Below are 12,188 nucleotides of genomic sequence, written 5' to 3'. Positions count from 1 at the left end.
AAACGTTAACTCTGAATTTTTTTCTTCACAGATGCTGCCAGGCCTGTTGAGCTTTTCAAGTGACTTCTGTTTTTGTATCAACCTCCATAGAATTATTTCAATGGCAAGGGATAAACCTGGATTGGAGGGATTCAAGCTCGGCGTTCCATAACGACGGACGGGGATATGGAAGGCTGCGGCACATGCTATCAGTTTGAACATGAAGTGAAAGCTGGAGGTGTAGCATCTGTCTGGAACAACTGGGGAGTCAAGGGGCTAGTTTTTAAAAGGTGCCCAAACCAATGTAACTGTGAACAACATCTGGTAATAGGCAAAGACCCTGGATAGTCAGCATCTTAGTGAGAATAGAGCTGAGGGAACTGGAGACGGTCTCATGGACAAGAGAGGGTGTAAGGAGAGACAGGAGAGAGGAAATGTGGTCTGCTGGGCTGAAGAAAGGGGGCCAATGATCAGATGTTCTCATTCTATATGCACTGCCTTGGTAGCTTCGCAAATCTACCAGTTACACTTCAAGGTTTTCTTTCTCTGCACTGTTAATTTTTGCTTGAGCATGCTGGCAAGCCAAGTGTCGGATGCAGCAAATGACACTGGGGACAAGGAAAATGTTGAGAGTAGGAATGAACTCTGCAAGATTAGCTAAAATGAGGCAACAGTGAACTAGGAGCCTGCTTTACACTCTACTCAACGGGACAAAACAAAACAGGAGAGAATGTCAAATATATTCCGATTCTCTATGGCCTGCATTGAGATAGCATCCAAGACCGCATGCAATTCAAGTGAGTTGGGTAGGACCAGAAGTTAGGTATCAGTGAACTTTTGTGCTATATGGTATATTGAATATCTTCTGAATGACTGAGAAACAAAGGAACTTCTGTATGATCAAGCAACATAAATATGATAGGTGGGCGACTGACTAGTGTCTCCTTTTACCAACACAGTTTAGAAGAATTGAGTTACTGGCCCTGTTCCACTTCAGAGAGCATGGTTTGGCACAGCTTGATTGGCTACCTCTACAGGGCATTTATGTATTAATACTAACATAGTAATAGCTGACATTAATAGTCTGTTCCCACCTAACCTGTTGGCAACAGCCCCTGGTAAAAATTGAAAAATTTGCAATGAGCACTTTCTCTATTCGCAGCTGAATCAAAAGATGCTTAAAGATTCAAATGTGGAGCCAAACTACAAGCATTATACAAATGTAAGTTGCTGAAGGATCAATTATCCAGATATTAGCTGGTTGTTTTTTTTCTTTTCCCCGCATTCTTTCTGAATCCTGGCAGACTACCTGCTTTTCCTTTCAGATTTTTCTTTGGCTTGTCATCTCTGTAAATCACACTATCCCAATGCTAAGTGGGAATAGTGTGACTTCTATTGTGTATGGACCTTGCCTTTAAGGGAGTTCACCTTTAACGTAGTGTATACAATGTTGCAGCTCTGCCTGACAGTTAATCTGCTGTGGATTTGCAAGGGACGCACTCTGTTTACTGTAATGGAGAAACAGACACGATTCTTGGGGCTTGACAGGGCAGATTATTTCCCTTTGTGGAAGAGCCAAGCACCAGAGGGTGTAATCTGAGAGTAAGGGTCACACATTTAAGGCAGGGAGAAGGAGGAATTTCTTCTCTCAGAGAGTGGTGAATCTCTGGAATTCTTTACCACAGATTACTGTCAAGGCTAGTTCATTATTTTCAAAGCTGAGATAGACAGAATTTGAATCAATAAGGCAATCAAGGGATTTGGGGAAAAGGCAGGAATTGGTGCTTTTTTAAATTCATTCACAGGATGAAAGCATCACTGGCCAGGCCAGCATTTGTTGTCCATCCCTAATTGCCTAGAGGGCAGTTAAGAGTGAACCACATTCCTGTGGGTTTTGAGTAACATGTACGGATGACCTAAAGGACATTAGTGAACCAAATGGGGTTTTATGACATTCAACAATGATCAATGGTTTTATGGCCACTACTAGCTTCTTAATTCCAGATTTTTAATGAATTCAAATTCCACTATCTGCAGTGGTAGGATTCAAACCTGGGTCGCCTGAACATCACTTAGGTCTCTGGATTAACAATCTAGTGATAATACCACCAGGTCATCGCCTCCCCCATACTCCATCACAAGATAGCCAAGGTTTTATGACACTTAATACTTATGACACTTTAACAAAAACAACAAAACATAATATCTTTTAAGCACCTTTGATGTCATAAAATGTCCCGAGTTGTTTCACAGACATGATATAAAACAGAAAGTGTGCTTCCTGGTTTAAACCTTTCATGTCCTGACAACTGGCAGTGGAAATTTTCCGTCTTTGCTACTGCGCTATCTAAAAATAACTTGTAACAATTTCAAGGTTAAAGACAATGCGATACACTTAGGAAGGCACTGGGAATGATTTTAGCTAGTTCACATCCACAGTTCAAAACTAGTTATTATTTTGTCATTTCCAGGCCACACTTACGTGTAAGTCAGTGTGGGTGGATGATGCAAGTAAGTGGAAAAGATATGAGGAGCCACAAAGAAAGTACCAGCTTATTAGGTCAAAACAGAACCAAAAACAAATTGTGGGGAATGCAAGCGACCAGACAATGTTACAGTACCCCTGTGAAAATGACAAACAGCACCGATCCACTTTCCAAACTGACATGAGCAATCCTTCCAGAATATAGACCACTACAAACACAACACAGTCACATATTGATGGGCATTTTTTACGTACGGGAGATGGAGGTCGTTAGAAGCCGAGTCAGAAATTAATAGCAATTCCATAAATGGAGGCACAAACCAGCGTTAGTTAAAGAAATAGGGTCTCTTCTGCTTGTGCAAGCCAATTGCCAATGTGTATCAGATATTTTGTGTAGCTGGCTCTTCAAAGTGTTTGAGAATGAGCTTTGAAACATCTCCTATCCCATTGACATTTTACGTGCACTTCGGATTTGACTTTAAAGAGAAATAAGAAAATTAGCAGCACATCTTACACTCCAGCTGATGTACAGGAATAAAGGGTTCTAACAACTCACAAAGTGATTTTTTAGTTTCAGTTGAATACAAGACACTGGTGGGTACAGGAGTACTGTGTCTGCGAGTTTACTTTGGCACAACCAAACCAATTTTCCAGCTCTACAGTAATCTAGCTGTTTCAGGACTGGGACTGTGGAAAGAATGCCCTCCTGCATTGAGAATGCTGATCTTCCGGAGATACCGTTCCACAGGCACCACACATGCAAAGTTAAGCAACGAATGTCCAAAGTTTACAGGAGGTGATGGCCTACTGTTATTATTGCTAGGCTGTCAGTCCAAAGGCCTTGCTTACGTTCTCGGGACCCAGTTCTGAATGGTGGAATTCGAATTCAATAAAATCTGGAACCAGGTGTATGACGATGACCATGTAACCATTGTCAATTGTCAGGGAAAATGCCCTTTAAGGAAGGCAATCTGCCGTCCTTACGTGGTCTGACCTACATGTGTCTCCGACCCACAGCAATCTATCAACATAGAATCCCTACAGTGTGGAAGCAGGCCATTTAGCCCATCATGTCCACACCCAGACCCATCTCCCCCCAGTCCTATATCTGTAACACATCTCCCATGGCTAACCCACCTAGCTTACACATCTCTGGACACAGTGGGCAATTTAGCATGGTCAATCCAATAAACAGCACATCTGTGAACTGTGGGAGGAAACCAGAGATCCTCAAGGAAATCTACGCAGACATAGGGACAATGGACAAACTCCACACAGACAGTCGCTCGGGGGTAGAACCGAACCCAGGTCCCTGGCACCGTGAGGCAGAGTGCTAAGCTAGCATGCCACTGAGACACCATGCTGCCCCCCCCGCCGACCCCGGTGACACTTAACTGCCCTCTGAGCAATTAGGGATGGGTAATAAATGCTGGCCTGGCCCGTGACACACACATCCCGTGAATGAATTTAAAAGAGCTGTGAAAGGCAGCGCTACTCGACCATGTTCTGTCCTTGGCCCACTGCCAAATCCTCGTGATTCCCAGCAGAGATTGGGCATGGGAAATCTGACTGGCTTTAACCTCATTCCACCCTCAAGGGCACCGGCACCACAAATGGTGCCTCTCCTGTTAAGCTGGGCAAACCCTGACAAAGGAATGGGAGTCACGTCATGTGGTATCTTGGCTACAAGGTCTTCATATGGCACAATGCAGAGAAGGGAGAGACGACAGATGAGACTCCAGGCCTGGATAAAGAGCCTTCAGCTTAATTTTGCCCCATTTTCCATCCAGAACGCCAAACAGCACAGAGCATCAATTGCTGTCTGTCTGTAACTGGGGAACCAGGCAAGAATCCCCAAAGATCTGACAGGTACAATTTACATCAGTGGCAGTGAAAACTGAAGTGAAATTCCCCTAACCTTTTCCTTATCCATCTCCAAGAATCTAAACCATAGGAAGCTGCAGCAGAGATCTCCATCAGGACCTTTGCCAGCCCTTTCAAACTTTTTCACAGTTTCATGCACAGCTCACCATTTGAAATGTCTAATTCTTATGATACCAGGAGGGCATAATTGTTTGGCTAATTGGGATAACATATCAATGCATTCTGCTAATTCAGTCTCATTTGCTTATGCCAATTAAGTTAATTAGAAAATAGACTTTGCTCCATAATAGAAGTCCATAAGAACAATCTTTATAAAACTTGAGAGTATAATTGTTATGCCATTACGGGTAACTTATGAAAAAATTATGCTAATTATATCTAATTTACATATGAAACTGTACCAATTAGAGTATAATTTTCCCTTACACGCAACTAGAGAGAGCAGGTATGGCCAAAGTGCTCCTAACTTTCATGATGCTTCATGAAGTAGCGCTTAAATTAACCCTAGCCTTTACTTTTTAATTACTTACTAAGGGTCCAGCTGGCTATTTGTGAAGCTGCACATTTGGCCTGACAGTTTACTGAACAAAACGTCAGAGGTACAACCTGATAAATCATTAGGTATATGGTCCTTAAGTCAAATAGATTGGAATTCTGGTTTTGATGATCAGAGTTTAAAGGTTCATAGTTAAAGGTCATGGTTGAAAGTGGGCATAATGGTGGCTCGATGATTAGCACTGCTGCCTCGCAATGCCTAGGGCCTGGGTACAATTCCAGCCTCCGGCAAATGTCTATGTGCGGTTTTGGGTGGCATGGTGGCTCAGTGTTTAGCACTGCTGCCTCACAGCACCAGGGACCCAGGTTCGATTCCACCCACGGGTGACTGTCTGTGAGGAGTTTGCACATTCTCCCCGTATCTGTGTGGGTTTCCCCCGGGTGCTCCGGTTTCCTTCCACAAGATGTGCAGGTTAGAGTGGATTGGCTGTGCTAAATTGCCCATAGTGTCCAGGGATATGTAGGTTTAGGGGATTAGCTGTGAGAAATGCAGGGTTGGAGGGATAGGGTGGGGGGGGGGGGGGGGGTGAATCTGGATGGGATGCTGTTCAGAGGGTGGGTGCAGACTTGTTGGGTCGAAAGGCCTGTTTCCACACTGTAAGGAGTGTATGAGGTCCAATCTAGGAATTTGGGCACATCATTTAATCTAGCAGTCCTGACAGTGCTCTACAGTAGAAGGTGCCATCTTTGTGCGAGACAGGAAACCAAGACCTGGTCTTACTTGCGAACACATGAATTTGAAGCAGGAGAAGGCCACTCAGCCCTTCAAGCCTGTTCCATCATTTAATACGATTGTAACAAATCGGATTGTAACTGCCTACTCCCCATTAACTAACAAGAATCTATTCACCCCCTACCTTGAAAATATCTAAGAATTCTGTTTCCACTGTCTTTTTAGGATAAGAGTTCCAGAGATTTACAACAACTTGACAGAAAAAAAACCACGTCATCTCGTTTCGAATGGGCGACCCTATTAGTTTTTTAAACATTAACGCATAATTCTAGATTCTACCACGAGAGGGAACACCCTCTTCAAATCTCCCCTTTCAGTATCCCTCAGGATCAAATATGTCTCAATCAACTTATCTCCTCCTTTTCTAAACTCCATGCCAGCCTGTTCAAACTTTCCTCATCAGACAATGATGGAGACAGATGTAATCTCTGCTTTCACAAGAGAAACATGCTGTTATCAGAAGGGGAAACATTTGCCAGTGCACGGGAGAAAAACCTGGGGAGTGGCATGAGATGAACTGCTCTTGCAGAGAGCTAGCAGATTCTCAATTGGCCTAATGGCCTCCCTCTGTGCTGTTAACAATCTATGATAAACTGTCACTATTGCCTCCAAAGCTGTTTATGGGACTTCACTGTATTAACTCGGTAACAAACTTTTTCACATGATGGAAGTCGCTAAATGGTTCTAAGCTACTTAGGAGCACCTGGATTTCTGAAAAGGCAATACTAAAATAGAAGTGAGATAGCAGGAACTGCCAATGCTGGAGAATCTGAGATAACAAGGTATAGAACTGGATGAACACAGCAGGCCAAGCAACATCAGAGGATTTTTTTCTAAAGAAGGGTCTTGACCCGAAACGTCAGCTTTCCTGCTCCTCTGATGCTGCTCGGCCTGCAGTGTTCATCCAGCTCCACACCTTGTTATCTCAGATTCTCCAGCATCTGCAGTTCCTACTATCTCAGTTCTATTTTAGTATTGCCTTTTCAGAATTCCAGGTGCTCCTAAGTAGCTTAGAACCGTTTAGCAACTTTCATCATGTGAAAAAGTTTGTTACCTAGTTAAGACAGTGACAAATATCACATAAATGGGACTTGTTTCTTTCTGTAATATTTTGGATGCTTAGTTCTACGTTAAATTATTGGATCTGCATTCTTTTGGATGGCTGGGTCAAGAGCAGATTGGAAAGTACACTCTATTGAATATGAGGTGACGAATCATCACATGTTGTATTGCAAGCTGAGATAGGAGTGGCAGTGTGCAATGTAAAGAAGCTAATGGATTCAACTTCTGGTCTGTGCTATCTCAGTGTAGGAGTTAAGCTATTATAGTTAGCCTTGGGGATAGTAGGCTGGAGTGACAGAAAGGCCTCAGTGCTGAACTTGCTTGAAAATTAAATTTCAGGTCAAAATCAATAGCAATTCCAGGACAGGAAGATATTGAGAATGTAGATGAAAGGGTAGTGCACAATACAACATCGAATTTGTTTAAAAAGAAACAAATCAGGAAGTAAAGACTAAACGGTGGTGGTGGGGGTGGGGGGCGCAGGGTGACTGTTTCGAGACTGTGGAAATGAATGCTATCAATAGGAAGATGATTTTACATTGTTATTCTAATGTACAGTGTGAAACTTTTCCTCCTTGTAAGAGGGAAACAAAAAGAACAAGAGGGCATGGATTTAGAAATGGAGTGCAAACGAATGAAGAGTGATTTGAGAAAAAAAAATTTCACTCAACGAGTCGCTAGGATATGAAATGTTTTGAAACGTGATAGAGACAAATTCAACTGAGGTATTCAAGAGGGCATTTAGGCTGAAATGGTGTCCAGGCTTATGGGGGAAAAGGCAGGAGAATGGCATGAGGTAACAGGGGCACCAGGGGCAGAATGGCCTTCTTCTGTCCTGAAACAATTCTGTGGTTCTGAGTACACCTCAGTGTGTGAGGGAAAATATCAATTAATTTTCAGTCCAGGTTCAAAAACCAGTCAGGAATCTTACTGATGATGGCAAGTGACTGGACTGCAGCAAAATCCTTCAAGAAATCCTACAGTTTTCCAATTAGTTCCTACAACAAAGCGAGCAATGTAACTCACAGTAAATTTGCAAAATTAGAATAGGAGGAGACACTCCCAACTTCTAAACAGATCTGAGCAATAGCAAACCATAATAGCCAAAAGTGAAGTAATTTCAAACGATCAATCCTTGCTTTGTTGTACACTTGTCATCAGTTGGAATTTATTCTTGGTAAGGATCGTTCTAGACTTGATAGTATCACCTATTGGGAAAAATTGAACACAATGGCACTCTTTTCTTGGCTTTAAGAGTTGATCTGACTGAGGTGCTGAAGATTATGAAAGGGTCTGATGGGGTAGGTACAGACTGAATGTTTCCACTGGTGGGGGCTTCCCATTTGAGGGCTTTCAAAGGCAGAGAGTCACTAATAAATTTGAGCAGGACTCCAGGACAAACTCTTTACCCAGGGAATGGTAAGAACATTGATATCAATACGACAAGGAACAGTTGAAGCAACCAGATGCATTTGAGGAGGCATGCAGATAAGATTAATAACAACAGCACAAGGTTCAATCCCATGTTCGGGCTGAGGGGAGGATCTCCACTTTGGAGTTACGGAGATAAAATCCTGGCACTTTGTGCAGTTTAGTGAATAATCAGCCTTTGGGCAGGGAAATCAAGAAACTTAATCTGCAAAGAAAGAAGGAATAAGGGTTCGATGAAGGAATTTGGGAAGATGCACATGTCAACTATAAAGAACCTGCTTTAGACCACTTGAGTCATCAGGCCACTTCTCCACTCCCATAGTCTATGTCATTCTGGATAACTGCTACCTAAGTGTTGTCACCTTGACAAAATACTCAAGGTCACAAATAGTTATAGAGACGCAGCAACTGGAACTCTGATACAAACATCGACAAGCTAGGTGTTTGAGGGGGTGGGGAGAGATAAGCTTTAACCAATTAAAATGATATGCCTACCATGTTCCAGATAAGAGGGCGTACCTTCAGAGGGATCGAGCCTTCGAGCCCTCCGACCATGTTTGGAGTTGTTGTGGACGAACATATTGTCGGAAATGGCCAGCACGTGGCCATCCACGTTCACCGTTGTGGAGACGACCACCTGGGGCAGGAAAGATTGAAAGAGCCGTTAGAGAGTTGTTTCACAATGCCAGGGATAAAGGGCAATTCAGAACGAATCCTACCTGCTCGCTTATATTGTTCTGAAGAAGGAGAAAAACAAAATAAGCAAGTTCAGAGCTAAAATTCAATTGGAAAACAGCACCAGAATCCTGGGTGAAGGAGAAGGAAACGGAAATAAAATATTCATCGATAGAGTGTCAGCAAACCCGTAGCATCACCTCCAGAGACAACAGGGCAAAAGGACATAGATTTATAACAGGGAGCTTAAGGCAGTTCGGGGCACTGGAAGAAATTTCTATGAAGGGTAGTTGAAACCTGTACACTCCAGCTTGTGAAGAAACAGCTCAAAGCTGAAATGGATTGGTATTCAGGAAAAGGTAGTGTCAAAAAGGAGGTTTCTCATCTGAGCCTATTTTGAAAGTATCTGTCCCAAGATGCAATCAACCAGTTTCAAGTGCCGCTGAAGTGCTGTTACATATCACTAAGTTGGTACACATGGATTAGGTTCACTGCTCAGCCAACACTGAGGCCGATCAGCTCTCCTGGAACTTGCCTACAGCATTCCTGAGTCAGGAGTTGGAATTTTGAATCCTGATCAAAGTGTGCAACTCTCCTTGCTGCACATGTACAGATGTCCACTTTGGGCAAGAAAAGCATCCCACAACTGCACAGATTCCCCACTTCAAATATTCTGACTCAAGGCAAAGATAAAGCTGGAAGAGCTCAGCAGGTCTGGCAGCAACTATGGAGAGAGAGAGAGAAAAACACAGTTAATATTTCCAGTCTGGTATGACTTCTACAGAACAGTTCAGAACTCTTCAGTTCTGAGAAAGTCATACCGGACAAGAAGCATCAACTCTGTTTCTCCCTCTTTCTACAGATACTGCCAGACCTGGTGAGCTTCTCCAGCTTTCCCTGTGTTTGCTTCAGATTTCCTGTGTCCATGGTACTTTGCTTCTGCTAGCCATTCTGAATCTTTGTGAATGGGTTTATGCAAGTTCATAGAGGTTGCAGGCAGGTGGGAACATTAATGCAAACAAATCAGAGTACTCAGGAGAAAAGAGGGAAAAGGGAAACTTGGCGGAATTTTCTCACCCACTCTAAATGTCAGCTCATCCAACTCTCGGCAGCTAATACTCCTGTGCCTGCTGAGCTGCACTGGTTCCTAGATTGACAACATCTCGATTTTAAAATCTTATTGTGCTTTTCAGATCCTTCACTGCAGTCCTATATGCCCCTGCACCTGCCCACCCAACACCTGTCTTAATATCTCTTGATTCACCTTTACCCTCACAAACCTGAAAGACATTTGCTGCTCCTCTAATTCTGGCCTCCTGAGCATTTCAGTCACTGGCAGTCATATCTGAAGCTGCTCAAATCCTACATTTTGTAACTCTTTCTTTAAGCGTTTTTGCCTCTCTGACACTTTGGCACTTGTAGGTGCTCTTCCAACGCAACCACTGTGGGAAAGTTTTCGCATCATGTATCCTCAGGCAGCTGTTAAACTGTCCTATAACATTCACACAGATGCCTTGGAATGTTTAAGTGCACTGAAGATGTTGTACAAATACAACTTGTTTTTGAAGGCAGCACTCGACAGGCACTGGAAATTTTCTGTTCTCTTAAATCAAATGGCCTTTCACATTTCACAGGTCTAGACAGTCAGTGTGTGCTGGCTGATAGGTAAGGGAGACCCATCTAGCTGCCTCCTCGAATCTCATACTGCTCACTCACACAAGCCCCCAGGCTGGGATTGGTAAGCTGTTGACTTTTCTCCAATTGCTTTCCTGCCATTAAGTGCCACTTAGGCCACGTGTGAAAAGAAACAACTTGCATTTCCAAGGCAGCTTTCTCAACTTCCAGGACAACCCGAAAGCCCGTCACAGCCAGTAAAGAAGCACTTTTTTTTCTTGAAAGTGTGATCACTGTTGCATTTTGGGAAATGTGACTGTCAATTTACACACAGCCAGCTCCTAGAGTCAACAATGTCCTCCTTCTATTCTTGTGTGCAAGTCGTTTTTCATGCCACATTATGAGTGAGCCGAATCAGACAGGTAGTTTCACACGTAAGTATTGCATATTTTAAAACCGGCCAACTTCACGTGGGACAAATGGGGTGCAAGGCCATTAGAGATGTTCAAGGACAGTTGGAAATCCTGGTGGCCCAACTAAATTGGTGTGAACTTCAATGAGGCAGAACACGATATAACGATACAGGTCTTGCTCTGCATTTAATGCTGCACTCGCTAACATGTTTATTTCAAAAGACTTACCAATTTAGCTACAAACACATATGTATTTTGTGCATGACTTGGTCAATGAAACCTCGTGTTCTGGATCAATGCAGCAGAGGTCAAGTACAGAGGCACACAGTTAAGAAAACTGATTGAGGATGGTCTGCGTGTTGAAAGGGACAGTCCTCACACATAAACCCCACTGTGATCCTCAATCAGCGATGCATCTATTAATCCCATCATAAAGTAGGGCTTCCCTCTGTTCAACCAGAACGGAGACAATCCATCAACCTATCAGCAGAACGCAATTACAATTTAATATATCAAATATTTTAAAGGTACACTCAGTTCTTCCTCTCCTGCCCAAGAAGCAGCACTGTCATCATTTTTCAAATAAGATGAAGCTGCTTGTTTTTATCATACTGCCCCGGTGTCTGCTGGTAACATGCTACCTCAGTCAATGAGGTATGAAAGTAAACTGAGATCATTTTGGATTTCAATTAAAATTCCAAGTTTAATAAACGTCCACAAGACATTTACAATATCTTAAAGTAAATCCTAAGAGTGAACATTTACCTTTTAAATTAAAGTGCTGGTGACTCACTCTCACATCAAATTATAGCCCTGCTGGTGGCACATTGTCTTTCTGAAAAAACTACTGTCTGCTGGTGACTCTCTCTCTCTCTATAAACTACTATCTGCTGGTGACTCTCTCTCCCTCTATAAACTACTGTCTGCTGGTGACTCTCTCTCTCTATAAACTACTATCTGCTGGTGACTCTCTCTCTGTAAACTACTGTCTGCTGGTGACTCTCTCTCTCTATAAACTACTATCTGCTGGTGACTCTCTCTCTCTCTCTCTGTAAACTACTGTCTGCTGGTGACTCTCTCTCTCTCTGTAAACTACTGTCGGCTGGTGACTCTCTCGCTCTCTGTAAACTACTGTCTGCTGGTGACTTTCTCTGTAAAATACAGTCTGGTGATAACAGTCTCTCTCTCCCTATAAAATACAGTTCGGTGGAGACTGTATTTTATAGACAGAGTGACAGTCACTGTAGACTGTATTTTTTAGAGAGACAGACCAACTGCTGGTGACTGTTTCTCTCTATAAAACGCAGTCTGCTCGTGACTGTTTCTCTCCATAAAACACAGTCTGCTGGTGACTGTT

General features: G+C 43.0%; 1 protein-coding gene across 4 annotated transcripts in view; it reads right to left on the bottom strand.

Annotated features, from left to right (window-relative positions):
- Positions 1–12,188, bottom strand: part of ebf1a (EBF transcription factor 1a) — a 432,193-nt gene that overhangs the window by 185,839 nt on the left and 234,166 nt on the right. For 3 of the 4 annotated variants that reach the window (XM_048543553.2, XM_048543551.2, XM_048543554.2), the window contains one exon: positions 8,625–8,766. In XM_048543553.2, the coding sequence (XP_048399510.1) occupies positions 8,625–8,766 (142 nt within the window). The remainder of the gene's footprint in view (positions 1–8,624; positions 8,767–12,188) is intronic. The other variant, XM_048543552.2, reaches the window with a different exon arrangement.

Source organism: Stegostoma tigrinum, chromosome 13, assembly GCF_030684315.1.
Source record: "Stegostoma tigrinum isolate sSteTig4 chromosome 13, sSteTig4.hap1, whole genome shotgun sequence".
NCBI classification, from domain to species: Eukaryota; Metazoa; Chordata; class Chondrichthyes; order Orectolobiformes; family Stegostomatidae; genus Stegostoma; species Stegostoma tigrinum.
The sequence above is the reverse complement of the archived record's forward strand: the minus strand, read 5'-3'. Positions and strand labels throughout refer to the sequence as shown.